The sequence below is a fragment of the Engystomops pustulosus genome, chromosome 2 (assembly GCF_040894005.1).
Source record: "Engystomops pustulosus chromosome 2, aEngPut4.maternal, whole genome shotgun sequence".
NCBI lineage: Eukaryota > Metazoa > Chordata > Amphibia > Anura > Leptodactylidae > Engystomops > Engystomops pustulosus.
The window spans coordinates 171,784,264-171,808,706 of NC_092412.1; the positions used below are offsets into that span (position 1 = coordinate 171,784,264).

Here is a 24,443-nt window from a genome sequence, read left to right on the forward strand (position 1 = left end):
TATTAACCCTTTTCTGGGGTATAGCATGTTAAAACAGAAATACTGTTATTGGATTTCAACACAATACATTTTGCAGTGTTCAGTGCACAGCAGAAAATAACAAGATATTTTTATTCCCTGGGTTAAAGTAAATCTACAATCAGAATCAAGCATGTTTAACCACGGATGTGCTCACTGCACAAGTACTGAAGAAGCAGGGGGGTAGAGGTTTAGACAGTATAGCAGCCTTTAAAACTACATCACAGAGGGGATAGGGTAGACCTCCAGACGCACTAGCATAATTTTAAAGTTGATTTTGGAAAGAAAGAGGCCATGGATAACACATTTAAAGGACATTTACCAGGGGCGCTTACTTATAGATACAGGCACTGTGGTTATCTTATATTTGTTAACCATGGCTTCCTTACCTCTAATCTAAACATTTAAAATTATGCTTATGAGCCTGAGGGGCTCTGAGGAGTGTTTCCTGTCAGCAATCTTTACATTGAGCAGAGCAGGTCTCCCCTGCCCCTGCTGGTTTACACAGGCACAGGGAGGAGTGAGAAAGCAGAGGAAGGTGAGGCATGTTCTGCTCTTTCTCACAACGAATAAAAAGACATCCCTGGGGGTCTCTGTAAACACCCCCAGAGTCCTTTTGGCTCGGCATAATTTTAAAACTTTAATTTCGAAGGAAGCCATGGATAACAAATTTAAGAAGATAACACAGTCAGGGATCTATGAGTAAGTGGCCTTGGTTTATCCATGCTTGATTTTGACGGTAGATTGCCTGTACGCCCTCATGCACACAAACATATATTTCCGGGATATGCTAGCCATACCTTTTTCATATGGATAGCACACTTCCACATTCACTACATTAGACATTTAAAAGGCCTTATTGTTCACCATACCGTATTGTAAGCAAGACTTAAAAACAATATAGAGCATGTCCTCTTTTCTTCTGTATCCCAAACTCTATACAAGTCTACTGGAACAGAAAAAGTTTGCTCACCGCAGGCCTCCTGTATATACATTGGGTAGCCAAGGAGACAAGATAGTGGACTACCGTTTTATTGCGGGTAAAGATCTATACAGTGTCATACATGCTCATACAGCTGAGAAACAGGCTGTATTTATAAAAATAAATTGTATTTACAGGACAGAAAAACACATAGGTTCAACTGCATAAGTTGAGATTAATGTAAAGATTTAACTTTTTCCTGCACCTCCTCTTTTCCCCATGTTGATTATTTTTGAATATACTGAGGCCTCATGCACATGACCATATTGATTTTCGATCACAGTTTGCAGCCGCAAAAATGGCCTTAAGTCTTCCATATATTATAGGTATGCCACTGTATGCAAGCATTATCCACACAAAAAAATAGTCTTGCTTTTACTGTTTTAGTAAAACAAGGTTTTTGCATCTTTTACTTGTAGGTGAATGAATGGTGGAACAGTCTGAGTGATGGACAGAAGACTGTGTCAGGTAATTATCTGTAAAAAGTAGTGTAATAATTAAGCTTACCTTTTCTGGAACTTGAATATTGAACACTTATTCTGAGTGTACAAGGATGGTCCAGTAACTACCCGTGTTAAAAAAATATATATATATTTTTCAACATAGTCCCCTTTTAGAGAGGTACACCTCTGCCATTTTTTTAATCCCTCCAAAAATAGGATTTGTCGAACTCTCCAAAATACGCCTCTCATTTCGGCGAGGACTTCCTCTTTTGAGCTAAATTTTTTTCCCCCATTTTTTCATGTTCGGGAAAAAGAAAAAGTCACAGGGAGCCAGAATGGGGGAACAAGGGGGGGAAGGGGGTTTCGGCAGCAATTCATAACGCATGCAGTTTGGCAGCGAAAACTCCGGATGAATGTGCTAGTGCGTTAGCGTGGTGAAACAGCACCCTCTTTTTCTCCAAATGCAGCTGTGTCTCCTTCAATTTTTTGTTGAAGTGGTCCAATAACTCACTGTAGTATTGTCCAGTGGTCGTTCTTCCTTTTTATAATAAATCCATGAGGATGACGCCGTTCGCATCCCAAAAAATCGTCGCCATGACATTTCCGGCCGGTGGGACCGTCTTCACCTTCTTTGGAGCAGAATTACCGATAGAAATCCATTGTTTTGATTGTTGCTTAGTTTCTGGTGTGCAATGATGAAAAAACTCCTTCGGATCTCGTTTAAATCTCTCCAAACACTGCTTCTAAGTTAACGGCCACATCTGCATGCTGTCCACCGTGAGCAATCGCGGCACCCATCGGGCCGACAGTTTTTTAATCCCAACTTATCATGTAAAATATTAATTGCCGTTGACACACTTATGGCCTCTGCTACTTCGCACACTTTCATTTGTCGATCAGCGAGTATCGTGTCGTGGACTTTTTGAATTATTTCTTTGGTAACCACGTCTGCCGGGCGTCCTGGTCGCTCCGCATCAAAAACGGATGTTCGCCCATGTTTAAATTTGTTGAACCAATATCTAACTGTGGTCATAGATGACAAAGTGTCCCCATAAACAGCATCCACCTTTGCTTTTATATCCTTGTTTTTATTCCCATCCAAAAACAAAAAGCAAATTAACGAACGATACTGCTCTTTTTCCATCTCAGCGAAAATCACGCTACATTTTGGGGGAATTAGATCGAAAATGGACATATTCCGACTTCATGTCCCGCTTCTGGAGGTGCGTCTGCTGCTTGTGAGCCTTGAGCATGTTCAGTAGATAATCTAAATCTCTGTGCACAGTAGATGACGAGCAGCAGGCGTGTCTCCAGTGGGACAGAAGCTATTGCACTTGCGCAGAGCTCAATTGATGCACAAAAATAACTTCATGACATGGGTAGGCCGATCTGAAATGGCTACCGGGAAAGTGGAGTAGCCTTCGGCTTTGAAGTGTTCTTAGGTTACTACAGTAGCCTCTGAAATTATTTTGCATATACTTTGATTGAAGTTAATTTCTCCTCCACAGATCACAGTAAACGGGCACTAAGAATGCTTGCAGTCACCTTAGCACTGCTATAGTCACCAGAAAATCAGGATTGAGATAAATACTTATAGCATATCAAAGTTTCAATAAACTGTGTGTAAATCAATTGTCCAGTGTATATTCTCTCTGTATGCTGATTTACATTTTAGTTTTATATTTCTCTAAGCTCATGTTTGTATGCTTTTAGTTGAGATGAATGTGACCCTACATTATGTACATGCATTGTAGTGAAACTCCTCCCTTACAGACCTTCTCAGCTAAATAAGTTCCAATACACATGGAATCTTCAGCAGGCGGAGAAAGATTTGGCTTCACAAACTTTTCCTCTCCTAAGAAGAGTTCAGATCCTTCACTCCAAAATTAGGGAATTAGATCGCTTAGATGCAGATAGCATGATGAAATACTCAAGGTTCTATTAATCGGAGTTTGGGAACACGATGCTAGTGCACCAGCTTAGGCATTGGGCCGCCGCTCAAAATCCATATGCTGTCAGAGACGGAGAGGGAAATCTACAATACCAACCAATGAAAGTGGCAGAACTCTTCCATACCTACTACCCAGTTCTTTATCGTTTACCCTCTACTTTACCCACTCCCCCCTTAGAAAGGGATGCAAAACTAGGTAAATGGGGCTAATTTACTAAGGATCCGCGGACCACACTATCATTGGAATGTCCGACAATTTCTGATGTGCACCGCATTTAGAAGCGTTTTTTGTCGCATCGGCGCTGGCTTTCATGAGACACAAACCGTGGGGCGGACCGTCAGACGATCCGATGGATTCGGACTCAGCGCGGGATTTAGCATTCAAATTTGTGTTGCAAGCCAAGCACTTGCATGCACCAGGAAGAAGAAGGTTAACTCCAGTGGACCTGAGTGGGGAAGCGCCACATGCAGGATATTGGGTGCAGGATCTACGTGGTTCGCGGCACAGTGCAGTATCGTCGGGGATCGCGACTCGGACAGGTAAGTAAATGTTCCCCCATTTCTGTCTCGGTGCTCTCTCCTTCAGCTGTCCTCAGAAGCTTTGTCCTATCTAAACCAGGAGATTACCCCTGATTAGGTTGAGATCATTTGTAAAAGCCCTTCCGGGTGGTAAAGCTCCTGGACCAGATGGACTCTTGTATCTTTGTTATTAAACTTTTTTATCACTTCTCCTACCCCATCCGTCAAAGTTAATTAACCCCTTGCCCCCGAAGCCAGTTTTCACCTTCGTGACCAGGCCCTATTTTATGTATCTGACATGCTGAACTATAATTTGTTATAACTTTTGGAATGGACGAGTCTGTCACTCGCATCAGTCCATTCATACTTAATGTTTCGCATGTGTTGGATGTGAGAATAGTGTTCTAGAGGGGGTGCAGAACACTTCCAAAACAACTCAATTAGAGACTCTGAGCAGTGCATAGAATATGGTGGAATCTCTCTCTCTCTCTCCTCTCTCCTCTCTCTCTCCTCTCATACAAACTCTTTGTAGATGTTGACCTGGGTGGGATTCGGACCCAGGACCCCAGTGCTGCAAGGCAGAAGCGCTACTCACTCAGCCACCGTGCTGCCCTTATATATCTATATCTGAGGCTTAACTTTTATCAAAGGATATGAAAATGTATTCTCTTTGCAGAGAAATGAGGTCTTATTTTTGCAGGATGAGGAACACTGTACAGATACTTAATTTGGGGGATATATACCATATATTCTCGAGTTTCTCAGCACAAAAAATGTGCTGAAAACCCAAACTCGGCTTAAACTCGAGTAAAAAAAATCAATCGAGAATATTGATGAACTCGTATCACATCCCTGCCTTACTCCATAGATTAAACCCAAACATTCCTGATAGATGCTGGCAATGTGACTCCCTGGTTAGTCTTCAACCTTTTTGGGACACAGTAGGCTCTGTATTGGAATTGATGTGGGAGCAATAGATGGGGACCAGTGTCGCCTTTATGTTAGGACTTCCCCTGATTGGGCTAAGGACACTGAGGTCCAAGTTATTCCACCATATTCTATGCACAGCTCAGAGACTCTAATTTAGTTGTTTTGGAAGTGTTCTGCACCCCCCTCTATAACACTATTCTCACATCCAACACATGCGAACCATGAAGTACATGATGGCCTCCTCGCATGAATGGACTGATGCGAGTGACAGACTCCATTCTATTTAAATTCATTGTTTTCCACTGATTCATGGGCCCCTTCCTCCCCTTTCCCTTGTTCCTTTTCAACCTTTATATTACTTGACCAAATCCTGTGGCTACTATGGCATGTATCATCACTCTAATTATGCTTTGCACTCCACTTATCTTTTTGACTTATGTAGTATTTTTTTTCTGTTGTGCTTATAACCACTCTTAATGCTGTGGGTTGGTTTCATTGGTCCTGCATGACTTCACTGCAATGGTATATTTATATTTCTCAAGGTCTTGTTGTTCATGTTTTATTATAAAAATTCCTCAATATAATATGAATTGGAAATAAAAAAACATACCTTTGTATGTAGGAGTCTCAGTTAGGGAATTTGAGAAATTACCGACTCTGCAGCCCTGATTATGACCACTACATAGTTTAAAGCGCTGTGGCTGCTTTGAGATCATGATGGCCTCTAAAATTGGCTGATTGATAATGGGATTGGTGCTGGGAGTCCTATATTGTTGACTTAGGATTGTTGTCTTAAAGAATTGGACATCAATGTAGAAATTCTAAAAGAAATAACCCTTGAAAATACTATATTTTTAATTGTTTCCCCGATCTATCTTTCCACAGGCATAATTGCAGCTAATGTATTTGTATTCTGCCTTTGGAGAGTACCTGGTATCCAGCACACAATGGTTCGATACTTTACATCCAACCCTGCATCTCGTAAGTGTCCTTTCTCAATCATGTTATAACATTTTTATGAAGCAAACTACTTCTTTTTACACCAGTTGGTCTTGGCCTGCAGGTTGCAGTTATCACAGCCATACAACACACCACCATTTATTGTAAGAAACATGGCCGATAAACAGTTCAACAAGGCCGGCTTGTATGACTAGGCAGGCTTGCATTACAGACTTATAATATTTAAACTGAACATCTATTTCCATCGTGTCTCCAATGACGATGCCATCTGCAGATGACACCCATCGTTTCGGGGGACATGCACCCTTCATTACACATGCCGGGCACACACCTACACAAGCTAATCATACTAATCAAAAATACAGATAAATACAACAAATACATTAACCCCCTTAAGGATGCAGCCATTTTATAGCTTAAGGCTCAGCCCCATTTTTTGTATTCTGACATGGGTCACTTTATATGGTTATAACTTTTGAACACTGTTACTTATCAAAGCGATTATGAGATTACTTTTTCCCCACATGTTGTACTTCATTTTAGTGGCAAATTTTGGCTGATAAGTATCGCGTTATTTACAAAACAAAATAAAAAATGATGAATTTTTTTAAAAATTTGCCATTTTCGAAATCATCCCGTTTTTAGGCAGATAGATTTACCACCTAAATAAGTTGCTGAATAACATTTCCCATATGTCTACTTTAGATTTTCATAGTTTTTGAAATGTCTTCATAATTTATTTCGATGTCACTCGGCTTACAAATCGAATATCAGTTTTCCATATTTTCGGAATTGACTATTTTGGGGATAATTACTGCTTTAAATGAAATTTAAAATATTTAACATTTAATAACCCCCTATATATGAACCCATTTTCAAATCTGCACCCCTTAAACTATCAGAAACCGCTTTTATGAAGATTGTTTACCCCTTGAAATATTCATAGTAATTAAATCAAAATGGCGGTGAAAATTAGAATGGTCAAATTTTGTCGGTTATACCTTCATTTAGCCCTAAAATTTAGACATTCCCAAAAGATAAAAAGAGAAAACCCGTCTTTAAAAATAGTTCTGAAATTTCTACCGAGTACAGAGACCTACCAAATGTTGACGTTATGGAGAGCCCTGCAGCTGCCAGGATTTTTCGTTTTCTCACTGGCCCCTTTTGTAGGCGAAAAATGTTTCGCTTCTTCGTTATTGGGACCATGTGTTGGCAATTGTTTTGCGGGATGAGATTTTTCATTGTTATCATTTTGGGGTTGGTATCCCCAATTGTTGAAAATTTATGAACTTATTTTTGAGGTCAGGAGTAGAAAAGCATTAATTCTGTACTGGATTTTTTTTTACTTTTTTTTTTTTTTTGGTGTTCACTGTATAGCCTAATAATCATCATAATAATTATATTTATTCTATGGGTCAATACAATTATGGGGATACCACACTTTTTCTTATGTTTTTCTAAATTTGCCAAATAAAACCCTAATGTGTTGAAAAATCTATCATTTTTGCATCGCCATCTTCCAAGTGGCATAATGTTTTTACTTTTTTGGCTACAGAGCTGGTTGATGGCTTTTTTTTGTGTGACATGTTGTACTTTGCAACAGTATCATTCTTTAGTACATACCATATATACCCGAGTATAAGCCTACTGTGCTGAAAACCCAAACACGGCTTATACTCAAGTAAAAAATATATCAAAACTCACCTTTTCGGCTTCCCCCGCGGCTGGCTATATACTGGGGCAGGGGGGTGGCTATATACTGGGGGATATGAGCTGGCAAGCTATATACTGGGGGGGCAGGCGCTGGCTTTATACTATGGGGCAGGGTCCGGCAGGCTATTTACTGGGGAGGCTGTGACCAATGCATTTCCCACCCTTGGCTTATACTTAAGTCAATAGGTTTTCCCAGGGTTTTGTGCTAAAATTAGGGGCCTCGACTTATACTTGGGTCGGTTTATATTCTAGTGTATACGGCAATTATTATACATTAAAAATTATTGTATATGTATGTAAATTTAAGGGTGTTGCAATATGAAAATTCATTTTGTACGGGCACTGTGTAGGTTCTGTATTAATGGTATGAGCATTGTTCTGGTACTTTATATTTGAATTGAGCCTGCCTCTGGTTCTGTCTCTGGCTATATACTAGGGACAGGGGCTGCAGGCTGCATACTAGGGACAGGGGCCTACTGGCTATATACTGGGGGGAGGGGCTGCAGGCTGTATACTGGGGGGCAGGGGCTGCAGGCTATATACTGAGGAGCAGGGGCGGCAGATTATATATTTGGGGGAAGGGCTGCAGGCTGTATACTGGGGGGCATGCACTGGCTGGCTGTATACTGGGGGCATGCTGGGACCAATGCATTTCCTACCCTCAGCTTATACTCGGGTCAATCGGTTTTTTCCAGTTTTTTGTGTTAAAATTAGGTACCTCGGCTTATACGCGCGTCGGCTTATACTCGAATATATACAGTATTTTTTTTTTTTTTAATAACTTTTTATTGCATTATTTTGTGGGATTAAATGGGTAAGAATCAATTTTTAGTTTTTAACAGTTTTATTAATTTACAGTATTCGTGGTAAGGGTTCATTTATTTACTTTTATTGTTACGGGTTGTTACGGTTGCGGTGATACTATATATGTGGGGTTTGTGTTATGATTTTTACTTTTTTGTGCATTCTATGTCTTTTTTATATGTTTTGGGGCTTATGTGCATTTTATTTTATTTTTTATTCCATGACATTTTTTTTAAAAAACTTTTTTTATTATTTTCACCATGGGACATGAACAAGCAATCATCTGATTGCTGGTATCTCTTGTTGCATAGTTTTTGCATTTATCTGGAGTGAACAAGTTTAGTGAAAGGTATGAATATACAAGCCATGCCTGCGCTCTGGGTGATCAGTGACCGCTCTGAACAAGTAAGATGTTGATACTACCCTGGCATTCACCACTATATTACCCATGGTAATTTGATATGTGATACTGATACATGATTACTGGCTGAATGGCATGAGAACACTCAATTTTCTGGATGGTGTACAAGCTATAGGTCCTCCAAACTTAGCTCTTTCATTAATTTAGCCAATAGTCTGAGGGTGCGCAATTGGCGGCCAGGGAACTTTATGAAACTTATCAATAGAAATATCCTGTACCATATCAAAGTCCCCCACACTGCTGCCCTGGGGTATTTAGTGGCAAAATGAGAGACCTGATGGACCTGACCGCGGGATCCCGGCGGTACGCGGTAGCCGGGATCCCGCAGTAACAGCCAGGATCGCGACTATCGCGATCCCGGCCGTTTAACCCTATAGGTGCCGCGGTCATTGTGACCGCAGCGTCTATAGTGAATCGCCGCGACGATCGGCACCCTCCGTGCATGGTACGGAGGTGCCGATCGTTGCCATGGCAACCATGAAGCCCGATAAGGACCCCAGGGTTGCCTTTACTAGAAGCCTGTTAGGATCGTGCTATAAGCACGATCTAACAGTGCTGATGTCAGCCTATGCAGAATTCATAGGCTGACTATGTAATATTCTGCAATACATTAGTATTGCAGTATATTACAATAAACAAGTAATCAAATGATCACTTGTTCATGTCCCACCCTGGGACAAAATAAAACAGTAAAAAAAAGTTAAAAAAACCAAAGTGCAATTAAAAAAATTATTAAAAAAAGAATAAAAGTCCCTCGAAGTCCCATCCCATGCAATAATACAATAAAACATAAAAAAAGTGAAAATCACCAAAAAAAACACAACATATTGGGCATCACAACGTCCGTTACAACCTGTACAATAAAATAAAATAGTCACTGAACCCGTACAGTGAACACCGTAAAAAAAAAACCGCAAAAAAACGTGCAAAAATTATGAAATTATCTGACCTCATAAAAAGCGCATAAAAAGTAATCAAAAAGTAAAATTTACCCCGACATGATACCAAGAACAAGTACAGCTTGTCCCGCAAAAAATAAGCTATCAACCAGCTCTGTAAACAAAAAAATATAAATGTTCTGCCCATTGTTACATGGCGATACAAAAACAAGCAAATTTCTCACAAAATTAGTTCTATATTCTGCAAAACAAGTTAACCATAAAAAAGCCATATAAATGGGGTATCGCCGTAATCGTGATGACCGTAGAATAAAGATAACACATTATTTTTATAGTATGGTGAACGTCCGGCGAATAAACAAGAATTAATGATTTTTTTTAACCACCACCAAGAAAGAGTTAATAAAATCTGATTATTGGCTATTGAGCCCCCCTGTATTATGTACCTGAAAAGTGGATTTCATCCACAAAAAAGAATAATCTCCCATATGTCCAAATTACAAAAAAATAAACATTTTATAGCCTGTAAGATGTGACGTTGCAGATCTGCTCTGAATGGCGCAGCTTCCCTTCTATGCCCGGCCGTGCGCCCATACAGCAGTCACCACCACATATGGGGCATCATTATACTCGGGAGAAATTGGGTATCAAACTTTGTGGAGTTTTTTGTCATTTAATACTTTGTAACGGTTTCATTTTTGGCCAAAATGAATACATTGTCTAAAAAAATTACAGCTTGTAAATTACACCTTCATATTGTTTTAACCCATGTGAAGCATCTAAAGGGTTAACACACTTCTTAAAGTTGATTTTTTACACATTGAGGGGTGTAGTTTCTAAAATGGCGTGATGAATGGGGTTTTACTGCTGTTTAGGCCTCTCAAAGTCAGTTAAAGCTGAGCAGGTGCCTCTAAATAAGGGTTTTGTCGATTTTCATAAAAATGAGAAAAATTGCACCCAAAATTCTGAACCTCCTAACAACCTAGAAAAGAGAAAGGATGCATAAAACCCTATGCCGACATAAAGCAGACATTCGGGAAATGTTAGTTATAAAGTTACTTGGGTGCTATGACTATCTGCCTGAAAAGCAGAACATTTTGAACTTTGAAAATGAAAAATTTTCAGAGATTTTTGCCAAATTTCAATTTTTTTCATAACTAAACAGAAAAGATATCATCAAATTGTTTCTATTACTTTGAAGTACAATGTGTGACGGTAAAACAGTCTCAAAATCCCCTGGATATGTTAAAGCGTCACTAAGTTATAACCTCCTATAATGACACAGGGCAAATTTTAAAAATCAGGCCTGGTCCTAAAGGTCTAAAATGGCATAGACACGAAGGGGTTAAAATAGTTTGTGATTGTCACAAACTTGCATTATGGTGGTACCAGCTGTCAACTGCAAATGCAATTTAAAAAAAATATATTTTAGATGCGACTTTAGTATTCAATCTGTTTAATCACTATATTTTGGTCATTTAAGTTTTCGTGATTAAGTGATGATTTATTCTTGTGAATATGTGAGATTTCTATGAACTCTACACATGTTCATCTATTACTTTTAGAAAGTGAGGCATATTTTCTGCCTTCCAATTGTTTTGCATTACTTATAAAATTTTACACTTTGAATTAAAATTGTATCCACGTTTTTCAATACTTGAGGTTGAGACATGCTTTACAGACACAAGCCCAATTCGATTCATTGGAAATCAGCTCCATGGGAGTGTTGGAAGGTGTAGTCAAGACTCAAGGGACTAAAGGGGTAATTTCCTTGTTGTATGGTTTCCTTCTCTCCAAAGTATTGGGGGATCCTATGGCTGAGACTAAAAGGACATGGGAGGAGGAAGTTGGGGAACTGTCAGAGGATGAGTGGGCGGAGGCGACGGGTTCTCCTAGTGTCTCCATGAATGTTGCACAAAGGAGATCTCAGTTGTTTTTACTGCACAGAGTATATAGGACGCCATATGTCCTATGGAAAATGGGATTGAGGGAGGATGCAAGGTGTCCCCGGTGTCAAGAAGAGAGGTCAGACGGATGGCATATGTTTTGGTCGTGTGCAGCATTAGAGAGCCTGTGGAAGGAGGCAGAGGACTTGATGGAACGGATATATAACATAAGGCTTCCCCATGATCCCAAGGTTGGTCTACTGAGCTGTATGGATGGACAACAGGGGACTCAGAATGAACGCTTGGCTATGGCAAAATTTCTTTACCAAGTCAGGAAAAGCATAGCTAGGCAAAAATTTGAGAAACAGTGGCTTGACTGGGTGGAGTTTCCAGGATTGGCAACTGAGGAATTGCGGAGAGGTTGGTCCAGGTTAAATTTGGGGAGTATACTGGGGCAGTAAGGGTTATCTTATGTTTATATTGAATATACGTTTATATTAATGTGCATTGACTACTGGCAATTTTTATATTGTGCATATTTGTGCTATAAGTGAAAGCAATAAAAGTTTCTGATTTAAAAAAAAAAAATTGTATCCACGTATCACGGAAATGAAGGGTCTGATTGGGTCCTACATACCTGCCGGACCCCTTGTTGCTCCGCCAGAGTAATGGAGCAGACGGCCGTGCATGACCGTTCTGCTTCATTAATCTCTATGAAGCTGACGGAAATAGCCAAGCACCGCTAGTTCTCCGTCAGCTCCTGTGGATAGGGTCTAACTTCTGTTTGTGGGAAAACCCCTTTAATGCAATATCGATAATGGGGCAAGTGTCTGCTTTCAGAAAACATATGGCTTGTTGGGGTTGAGTATAATTCTTTAAGCTGTAATTTCAGTTTTATTTGTACATAGCAAAATTTGTAAAAATTGCTCTGGCCAATAACCCAACAAATTTTAAAGAAATGCCTGTTAGGAAGGGGTTTATAGAAGCTAGTATTGCATGTGAGTCTATGCAACAAAACAGGTATGTGTAATGTGTGTTAGTTTGATTGTAACAGGGGGTACACATTTTCTTTTTTTCTTTCCCCCAGAAGATTACCTACATAAACCAATTTTTTAGTGGTTGTTGTTTCTCCCTTTTTGTAACATTGTGTCCATATTTTTGTTTATATGGAATGACTTGTGGTATATATTCCCATTTTTGTTTTTTTTGGTACTTGATGATAATGAAGGTCCAGGGTCACATGACCCTTTTTGACCAATGTTTTTCCATGTGAGTTTTTTTTTTACATATTATGGAGTCATGTGACCATGGGAAGGATGGTCTTGGAGCACAGATTGGCAGAGGAATTTGTGATAATGAGCACATTATTAAGAGCAGTTAGTTACTATCTCGGGCAACGCAGGGAGCTACAGCTAGTATACAATAAATTATGTGTAATAATACTCACATGTATAATGCTTATTTTGCTCTGCTATTATGATATTAATCACTAAAATTGTTTTATTTTTGCTTTACAGAGCATCTCTGCCTTCCAATGATTTTGTCGACATTTAGCCATTTCTCCATCTTCCATATGGCTGCAAATATGTATGTATTATGGACATTTTCATCCAGTATAGTCTCTATTTTGGGCCAAGAGCAGTTTTTGGCACTTTACATGTCAGCAGGTATGCATATATGACATTCTTTTTGAAATTTTGACCTCTAGTTTTCATATATGAGGGCACATAATGTTCATTCCTTATAGAAATTGCAATTTCTAAAACCCCAATATACGTTTATTGATTTTTCAGAAAATAACCGTAATGAATATATTATATACCATAATTCAACCCAATTGTGACCGAAGGTCATTGGTGTCTAAAAGTCCAGGTCAATTTTTGGCGTTTAGCAAGGTGCTTCTTTAAATGTTGATGTCACTAGAAAAGCTTTATCATAACAGTTTTTTTTCATGACATGGAAGAACCCCTTAAGTACGCAGCCTGTTTGTATGTAAAGGCTCAGTCCTTTTTTAAAAAACTTTTTTGAATTTGGAACAAAGACTTTGTACACTTTTTTTTCTTTTAGGCATCATGAAGCATTTGTAGATGCCAATAGGGACCAGTACAGTAGAAACTGTTAAGAACTGACCATATTTTGGAAACTACATCCCTCCATGAATTAAGCTAGGGTTAAAGTTAGCAGTTTAACCCCACAGGTGGACCCCCAAAAAATGCATAATGGATAGTGCTTAGTAAAAAATATCCATTATGTCATTTTGTGCCCAGTTACTGCCACAGGAGACAAACACTCCAAAAATAATGATGCATGTTTTCCCGGATACAGCAATACCCCATATGGGGCAATAATCTACAGGCTGGGCACATAACAGGGCTTAGAAGGGATATTTTGCCTTTTAATTTTTTGCCCAAGCAGCACCAAATCCCACACTATCTTCCCTGTAACACCCAGGAAGGGGGCATTCTGGGGGCACTATAGTGGAGTCCTTCCCTTCTTGTACAGTCATGGCCGAAAATGTTGAGAATGACACAAATATTATATTTTCACATGATCTGTTGCCCTCTGGTTTTTATGTGTGTTTGTCACATGTTTTATTACATACAGAAATACAAGTGCAATCATATTATGAGTAACAAAAGCTTTTATTGACAGTTAGAATGAGTTAATGCAGCAAGTCAATATTTGCAGTGTTGACCCTTCTTCTTCAGGACCTCTGCAATTCTCCCTGGCAGCTCTCAATCAACTTCTGGACCAAATCCTGACTGATAGCAGACCATTCTTGCACAATCAATGCTTGCATTTTGTTACAATTTGTTGGTTTTTGTTTGTCCATCTGTCTCTTGATGATTGACCACAAGTTCTCAATGGGATTAAGATCTGGGGAGTTTCCAGGCCATGAACCCAAAATCTCTATGTTTTGTTCCCTGAGCCATTTAGTTATCACCTTTGCTTTACGGCAATGTGCTCCATCATGCTGGAAAAGGCATTGTTGATCACCAAACTGGTCTTGGATGGTTGGGAGAAGTTGCTCTTGGAGGACATTCTGGTGCCATTCTTTATTCATGGATGTGTTTTTAGGCAAGACTGTGAGAAACCTGATTCCCTTGGCTGAGAAGCAATCCCACACATGAATGGTTGCAGGATGCTTTACAGTTGGCATGAGACAAGACTGGTGGTATTACTCACCTCATCTTCTCCGAACAATCGGAATGGGGATTCATCAGAGAAAATGACTTTACCCCAGTCCTCAGCAGTTTACTCCCTGTACCTTTTGCAGAATATCACTCTGTCCCTGATGTTTTTTCTGAAGAGAAGTGGCTTCTTTGCTGCTCTCCTTGACACCAGGAGTCTCCGCCTCACAGATGCACTCACACATGCCTGCAAGCTCTGCACTGCTGGTAGCCCGTTTCCGAAGCTAAAACACTTTTAAAAGACGGTCCTGGCACTTGCTGGTCCTCCTTGGGCGCCTTGGAGCCTTTTTGGCAACAATGGAACCTCTGTCCTTGAATTCCTTGATGATGCGACAGATTGTTGACTGAGGTGCAATCTTTCTAGCTGTGATACTCTTCCCCATTAGGCCAGTTTTGTGCATTGCAATAATGACTGCATGTGTTTCTTTTGAGATAACCATGGTTAAAAGAAGAGAGACAATGATGCCAAGCACCAGCCTCCTTTTAACCCCTTATCACCGACACTAGTTTTCAGCTCAATGACCAGACTCGATTTTTCAAGTCTGACATGTCTCACGATAATTGGTTATAACTTCGGAACGCTTTAACATATCCCGGTGATTTTGAGAATGTTTTCTCGTGATACATTGTACTTCATGTTAGTTATAAAATTTAAGTGATAAGTTTTGCATTTCGTTCTGAAAAAAAGTGAAAATTTGGCAAAAGTTTGTAAAAATTCTTCATTTTCCAAGTTTGAAATGTTCTGGTTTCCAGACAAGATGTAAAACTACCCAAAAAGTTTGATAATTAACATTTACAGAATATCTGCTTTATGTTGGGATGATAATTTATGCTTCCGGTCATTTTTCTAGGATGTTATGAGGTGCAGAACTTTAGGTGCGATTTTTCTTATTTTCATGAAAATTGCCAAAACTCACATTTTGAGGGACAACTCAGCTTTCAAGTGACTTTGAGAGGCCTAAATAATAGTAAAACCCCATAAATTACCCCACTATAGAAACTTCACCCCTCAACGTATGTAAAACAACTTCTATTAAGTCTATTAACCCTTTAAGTGTTTCACATGGGTTAAAAAATATGGACCTGCGATTTAGAAACTATTGAATTTTTTTGGAAAATACATTCATTTAGGCCAAAACTGAAATTTTCAGAATAAATTAAATGATGAAACGCACTGCAACGATTGATGCCCAATTCCTCCCGAGTGTACTGATACCCCATATGTGGTGGTAAACTGCCTTATGGGCGCATGGCCAAGTATAGAATGAATGGAGGCTCCATTCACAGCAGATTTGTATTGTCACATTGTACGACCTCTAAATTTTTAATTTTTTTGGTAATGCGAACATATGAGGGCTTATTTTTTACGGGATAAGATACAGTGTATAGGTAATTCATTTTGGGAGTCTAAAGCTTATTCTTGAGATTTTATTAACCATTTCAAGGGGGACACAAACAAAATCATCAATTTTTATTTTGGATTGTTGGCATTTTTTTTTCCCCGCTCACTGTAATGTAAAAATAATATTTTATCTTTATTCTCTGGTTCACTACGATTGCGGTGATACCTCATTTATATAGTTTTTCTTATTTTTGCTTATTTTCCTGAGCAAAACCAATATTGGAGAAAATCGCATTGTTTTTACTATTGACAACTTTTCAGGGCCATAACTTCTGTATTTTTCTGTTGTCAGATCTGGTTGAGGGCTTATTTTTTGCGAAAACAGTTGTTCTTTTCAGTCGTATCATATTAGGGAACGTAACTTTTTTTGATCACTTTTTAGAACATTTTTTGTGATGGTGTTTGATGAAAAATTGTGTATTATGGGAAGTTTTCCGAGTTTTTTTTTTACGTAGTTCACCGAGCGGGTTCAATATTGATTTAGATTTATTGTACAGATTAATACCGACGTGGTGATACCAAATATGTATGTTTTTGTGTTTTATTTACTGTATATGCATTTTATGTGTTACTGGGGAGATTATTTATTTAATTATATTATAAAAAGTTTTAATTTTTTACATTTTCTACTTCTTGGCTTGAATAAGCGATCATCCGATCGCTTATTCAAGCCTTTACACTGCAATACACTTGTATTGCAGTGTATAGTGTAAGTAACTGAGCATGCTGCGCATGCTCAGTTACTTACAGCCAGGAAGGCAGGACCCGGCGAGAAGAGGAGCCGACAGCCTCGGGTCACTCGTCGGGACCCGGGGCAGCGGCAGGAGGGATCGGATCCCCCGGTAAGCACACCGGGGGGGTCCGATCCACGGGGGACACACTTGCACGCCGCGGTCATGCTTGACCGCGGCGTGTAAGGGGTTAAACACCCGGGATCAGAGTTTTTCCGATCCCGGGTGTTAGTGCCGGGTCTGGGCTGTGATATCACAGCCCGACACCGGCACTATACTGACCCGATGTCCCGAAATCTTCTTCTGACGCTGCGCCGTAGAAAGGCGTCGCGTCAGAAGAAGTACCCTTAATGACCGCCATAGAATCCCGATAGGGCGGTCATTAAGGGGTTAAAGTGTCCAGTGGTGTGATTCTTACTTAATCATGACAGATTGATCTCCAGCCCTGTCCTCATCAACACCCACACCTGTGTTAATGGAGCAGTAAAAACACTGAAAAGATGTTAGCTGCTCCTCTTAAGGCAGGCCTGCAATGAAGTTGAAACGTGTTTTGGCAGAAAAAGTTCATTTTCTAGGAAAATATTGACTTTGCAATTAATTGCTGTTAAGCTGATCACTCATTATAAACATTCTGGAGTATATGCAAATTGCCATTATAAAACCTGATGCAGTAGACTTTGTAAAAATTAACATTTGTATCATTCTCAAAACTTTTGGCCATGACTGTAGGTATACCCTGATGTACTTTCCCACAGCTTATACATCTTCATGCCATACCTTGCCCTCTTATTGGGCAGGTACTGGCGGAATTGAAGTTTCCCTTTAAATTGTACCAGGGACTCATCTATGCTCACATGTTTGGCGAGGGTATTTGCCTGGGCAAAATTGGCACTAAAATGATCTAATATGGGCCTGACCTTAAATAAACTATCATAACTGGGGTCATCTCTGGGTGGGTACTCTGGGTACGGTATAGTGAAAAAACTTATGGATGGCTTTAAAGCGCATTCTGCTAATCGCCATGCAGAACATCGGGGTGTGGTACAGAATGTAGTTCCTGATTGCGGGATTTTTTACAATCCCCATAAGAAGTATTATGCCCCAATACATCTCCATCTCTGGTGCAGTGACAGGGGTCCACCTGTGGGGTTGTGGATAAAATGAAGTCGGGTTTTGGGCAATATGCTGTGCAGCATAGAGATTGCTCTGGACTACAATTAAATTCAATAGCTCTGTGTCAAATTTAATTCCAGATTGGCCCAAAAAGTCGGGGTCCTGGTGGGTATAATTATCTGGGGCTACCCATGTGGGGTCAGTGGAAGCCCCAGACACTTCTCCTGCAGCAGTCTCAGGCACTTGAATCGTAGAAGTCCCAGGCACTTGAATCGTAGAAGTCCCAGGCACTTGAATCGTAGAAGTCCCAGGCACTTGAATCGTAGAAGTCCCAGGCACTTGAATCGTAGAAGTCCCAGGCACTTGAATCGTAGAAGTCCCAGGCACTTGAATCGTAGAAGTCCCAGGCACTTGAATCGTAGAAGTCCCAGGCACTTGAATCGTAGAAGTCCCAGGCACTTGAATCGTAGAAGTCCCAGGCACTTGAATCGTAGAAGTCCCAGGCACTTGAATCGTAGAAGTCCCAGGCACTTGAATCGTAGAAGTCCCAGGCACTTGAATCGTAGAAGTCCCAGGCACGTGAATCGTAGAAGTCCCAGGCACGTGAATCGTAGAAGTCCCAGGCACGTGAATCGTAGAAGTCCCAGGCACGTGAATCGTAGAAGTCCCAGGCACGTGAATCGTAGAAGTCCCAGGCACGTGAATCGTAGAAGTCCCAGGCACGTGAATCGTAGAAGTCCCAGGCACGTGAATCGTAGAAGTCCCAGGCACGTGAATCGTAGAAGTCCCAGGCACGTGAATCGTAGAAGTCCCAGGCACGTGAATCGTAGAAGTCCCAGGCACGTGAATCGTAGAAGTCCCAGGCACGTGAATCGTAGAAGTCCCAGGCACGTGAATCCTACGGCGCCTTCTCGGGGGTCCTTCCAGGTCACTGGAAGATGAGCAGGTGGATGATTATAGGTAAAAGAGGACATCATGCCCACTTGCTGTCTCGACGATGTGCACCAAACTAAACTGATAAATCATCTAGCCGCACACGAAAAAATAGAGAAGTGCACCAAACTACGGTATACCTACGGCATTCTTGAAAAAAAATAATACCAGGCACCAAAAAAAAACAACCTATGTACACCGCGCAAAAAGGCGCTACAAATGCACCTAGCTTGCCCTAAGACAACCTAACTACCGCTAAAGATACTGTGCAGCGCTATTCACACGGCCCACTGAAAAGTGCGTCCAGTGCAGAAAAACGCTAACACAGCGCACTGAAAAGTGCGTTTGGGTGGGGAAGACGATAGGGGTGGGGTGGGGAAGACAAGTGTGATCACACAGGGAACACACAGGATGCAGGAGGGGAAAGATAAGGATCAATAGGGAACCATAGGAATCAGATAGGAAAATATGTCACCATGTCACGTGACCTGGTAACACAGGATAGCCCGGGTGCACTTGCGCTGTACTAGTATGGCATTGAGCGCTAATTGCGGGAGCCAGCACAGTACTAGTAAGGTGCGAAGTGGCAAAGGGTTAATTACATACCTTTTTCTTTATGAAATGTGACAAATTTTCTGATTAAAGTTTTTTTGAATGAGCAGTAACTATTGCTAAAATATGTTATGAATATGTACAGCACTATTCCAGCACCATTTCCTAAGTTCAGCTACAGATGCAGAGGTTGCAAGTGAAACTTTGTCTTAAAGTTGCTTCTATATTCTGCCTTCAGCTGACAGGCTGGAGGGGGGCACACTTCAAATGCCTCATATAACCCTGCACCATAATTCTAATATTATGACATGCTAGAAAATCTGTTTAGTTTGCCAGTCATAACACCTTTACTAGATTTTTTTTTATTGTTATAATAATTTTTAATTTTTCTTATTGTAAGGCCTTTAGTTAGTGGTAAACATAAAAAACATTGGTCCATTTGCTCTCTAAAATCTCATATTAGACCAGCACTTATAATATAATTTAAACTTTATAATTTATTAAAAGACCTGCACACAAGTTAATCAAGTCAATTATAAATGAGACAGACTGATATGCTTATTTAATTACAATGGCATTCTAAAAACCAATACAGTTACCAAGCAATATTGATATTACCACCTCAAAAGTACACTGCCATATAGATACCAGTATTTCCCCTATACTTTGTAGAAATTCATGTACAGAAGAATATCACTACCAAGTATTGTAATTCCCTTGTGAGTGGAGAACAGATGCCATGGCCACATGAGGAAAGCTAAGTGTTCTGAATTACTGCTAGGCTAGATAGCTAGTAAGCTTAAAATACTTATACTGAAGATTTTTTCGGTATAAGTATTTTGAATTGCTGCTATCGTGTATGTCCTTTTTTGTGTATTTTCCATACATTTTTTTTATTGCATTCTGCTTTTAAGACATTTTATTCATTTATAATAAATTTAAACTTTTGAGTAATATCTGCAACTCTGAACACGTCCTATTTTTCTTAGCCAGTATTGGGTGAGGTGTACATTTATTTGTATACCGTTTGGTCTCCTTTTCCTGGGGCAGGATAGCTAGGCAGAAAAGCCTATAGACCAAGTCAGTACTTTTGAAAAAATATTTGAAACTGGCTATTCTACTAGGTACATAGCTAAATGTTATATTTTACCTGTAGAAAACTTGGCAGTAAGTGATCACATTTCTTTCATTGAACCACACGGAGATGCACACATTTTAACATTTAGCTGACCCCTTCTATTCTACTCATGCCTTTTTCAAAACTGTGCTATCAAATAAAATATTGCAGAGTCAGCGAAAGCGTTGCTAAAGTGGCTAATGCAACAGGTACTGTGTTTTTACTGTAACTTACAGACTCCTGATAAAACCTTCTATTAGATCAAACAATGAGATCAAACTGAAGACCAAACTCCAAATTACACTCCTTAACAGACCTCCAAATTAATTTGGACTTGGCCTGAAACCAAAAAATGCACTAGCTGTTGGTCGCCAGCAGGTCTTTTCCTCTTCTGCTCCTGCTGCTGTCACAATGGATCCTGATGCAGCTTAGCATTGATATATTTGATGTACCAAACATACATAATCCTGCACTGAGTTATGTCATTAACTGGTAAAACAGTACCTGAAGCTTAGGTGACAACAATGGTTGTAAGTAAATATAGCGTAGTAAACCATGCGTCTTACCTTTCCTGAAGGCCACATCTCCGATAGGGTGGCTCTTCAAGGGGTATCACATGCTCATTCCACATAGTTCATATTCCAAGTCTAAGTAAAGTTGAGCTACTCTCCCTAACACCCTCTTAGTTGACTCCCACGCCCTTACAAGGGCAGTACCACGTACTGACCCTAGGTGTCACCCCGCATCCCCCTCTGTGACGCATTTCAACCTTTAGTCAGATTCTTTAGAGGGTCATATAGAGCAAGATGCAAAAAAAATAAAACAGAAAGATCTTGGTTGCACAGATCAACATGGGTTGCAACACAGATGAGGTGTAGTGACAGCTCACCCTCCCAAGGTCAGGTCGCTCGGTAGCCAGTAAGTAATATGGTCATGCTAGTGTGCCGAACTTTAAAGTTATGTAACCCCTCCCACTAATTCCTGGGTACACCCTGATGCTAATAGTGTGCCTCCCGCTTGCCTCGTGGCGGAACATCTTGATGACACAGGCCGTGCACTAGCGATGTCTGGGTGGGCAGTATCAGGAGGATGTTTCTTGCAGTTGTCACAGTAACCGAGCTGTGCATAATGCATATATTCTTGCTGATCGCAGATGAAGTGTTTTTATGTGCATAGCCAACATAACGATTGGTGTACTTTCAGGAAAACAAGCTGCTATGTAGTAAGAGTACATTGAATTGCCTCAATATACCCCGCAGCGTATATTTTTATATACTGACCAATGACCCATAACTAGACATAAGGGCATATATATGCCTTGTTCTGATGGTAGATTAATTTTTATCCTATTCCCTATGGACCTATGGATATACATACTGTGTTCTTGTATTCCATGAGGGTCCAGGTGTCCAAGCGGGTCTGCATCTAAGCCCATTTATATAATGCTTGACTCCTAGGTGATCCCCAATTCTCCTACGTTGCTCTTTTGTTGTCATGCCTACATATTCTAGGCCACATGTGCATGTAGCTTTGTAAATTATCCCTCTAGTTAGACAGTTAATGAAATCCATCACCATAAAGACCTTGGTGGTTACATTACTCTCAAAGGTTTTAGATAACCGGATAGAGGGGCATGCCACACAGTTTCTTCCGCATTTAAAGCATCCTAGTGGTTTACGTTCCAACCAGGTGTCTCCTGAGCTGGGAGGTACAAAGCGGCTCAGCACAAGCCTGTCCCTGAGGGAACAACCTTGCCTAAATGCAAACTGTGGTCTGGGACCAACCATCTTACTAATGTCCCTGTCCATCTGCATTACAGGCGGTCCCCTACTTAAGAACACTCGATTTACATATGACCCCTAGTTACAAACGGACCTCTGGATTTTGGTAATTTATTGTACTTTAGTCCTAGGCTACAATGATCAGCTGTAAGAGTTACAATAGGTGTCTGTAATGAAGCTTTAGTGCTAATCCTGATTCTTATGACAATCCAACATTTTTAAAATCCAATTGTCACAGAGACATTTTTAAAATCCAATTGCCTAGTTCTGGCTAGGATTACAATGATAAAATATACAGTTCCGACTTGCATACAAATTCAACTTAAGAACAAACCTACAGACCCTATCTTGTTTGTAACCCGGGGACTGCCTGTATATACAAGTGAAGTTTTAGGATCTCCCTTACAGTGTCGGCCCCGCTAACAAATGAGGCAATTACCGACACAGGCCAACGTCAGGTTTATCTCTTCTGGTACTTGCAAAAAGGCTGGTCTGTTCAAATTTGGCTGCATGTTGAAAAGCTCTTCTGCTTATCGGGGTAATCCCTGTGTTTGTATCTTTCCCTTAGGTGTGACTCTTCCACATAAGCAGTGCCTTTGTGGCAGTCGGTTGACAGTAAATTGTTGCAGTCAGACCTTTATCTGCTGATTTCATGTCTAGAAAGGGCAATTGCTCATCATTCACTTCTTACGTGAATCTTAGTCCAATCTCGTTGTTATTCAGGCTTTCTACATAGTTGGAGAGCGACTCTTTGTCACCTCTCCACAGGACATATATCATCGATAAAGCGGAGAAATACCTCTGCCTCCTCTATTCCGGGTTAGTGTGCACTTGTGCTACCCATTGCCATGCCCCTGAGCTGGTGGTAAATGCTCCCATTGAACAAAAAGAAATTATTCGTTAATGAAAAATTAAACAGACCACAGACAAATCTGTTATGTGCATTGATGATGCAGCACCTCCACATCCATGCTACACAGTAGCACTTCCTTGCAAATCAGTCGTGTCCCTCAAGTATGAAGGTAATGACAGTACAAAAGGTTGAAGGACCTTATCAATGTACACTCCAATATTTTAGCACAATGAGTTAATTCCTGAAACGATTGGTCTTCCCTTTAGCGGACTTAGCCCCTTATGTAGGAAGTGCATAGAACGTAGCAGTAGTGGGAAATCTAGGTAACATAAATTCATATTTATCTTTCCTTATGAGGACATTATTTACTTAATTGTCTAGAATTGATCCCAACTCTTTCAAGTACTTATTTGAGGGGTTCGTTTCTAGTATCTCGTAACAAGTATTGTCCCTCAGTAAGTCCAGGCACATATGTCTGTACTGGGGGGCATCACCACAACATTATGCCCCTTTATCAGAGTATCTAAAACGTTTGAGAGTAATTTAACTGGGTGAGGTCTTTGTGGTGAAAGATTTCATAAGCTGTCTAACTACAGGGGTCATTTACAAAGTTACATGCACATGTGGCCTAGAATATGTAGGCATGACAACAAGAGAGCTGCGTAGGAAAATTGGGGATCGCCTGGGGGATATATTTGTAACAGGGATAAACCAATTGCCAGATGTGTACATAAACCACATTGGAAACGCAAACATCATGAAATTTATGGGCATTGCGAAAGTACCATAACCATCGGGGGGGCGATTGGAACCGCATGATTTTGCAGACAAAGGCCAGGTAGATTTATAGGTTGGGAATAGTGTCACTGAGGGGTCTTAAAGGAAACCTGTCATCAGGTCTGTGTCACTATTTCTGTCACTACTAAATGTTGGAGCAGCTCACAAGGATCCCATCACAACCTTAAATTTAAAAAGATATGCCACTGTAGACATTATATACATGCAATAACATTATCTTGTTATATTGCACTTGCCCCGAGTTAAGGTAAACAGTTTCTCTTACCCATAGTCAAATTGCAGGTTCCCAGGTCCTGGGTGACTCCTGCTATAACATGGCTGCCTGGAGCTGTTGTATCTTTCACATATACGCAAACACATGCACACACAGGCTGCAGGAGGCGTGGCCACCAGCAAGCACATGGAGCAGCCATTACATGGAGCAGCTGTCAGTCATGCACTGGGGG

The 24,443-nt window shown here is 40.4% G+C and overlaps 1 protein-coding gene across 5 annotated transcripts in view; it reads left to right on the forward strand.

Moving 5' to 3' along the window:
* The window catches only part of PARL (presenilin associated rhomboid like), a 155,572-nt gene that overhangs the window by 59,855 nt on the left and 71,274 nt on the right, over positions 1-24,443 (forward strand). For all 5 annotated transcript variants that reach the window (XR_011853275.1, XM_072137286.1, XM_072137287.1 and 2 more), the window contains 3 exons: positions 1,420-1,468; positions 5,729-5,824; positions 13,044-13,193. Coding sequence is in view for 4 of the 5 variants with exons in the window: in XM_072137286.1 (XP_071993387.1) it covers positions 1,420-1,468; positions 5,729-5,824; positions 13,044-13,193 (295 nt within the window). In the remaining variant the exon portion in view is untranslated. The remainder of the gene's footprint in view (positions 1-1,419; positions 1,469-5,728; positions 5,825-13,043; positions 13,194-24,443) is intronic.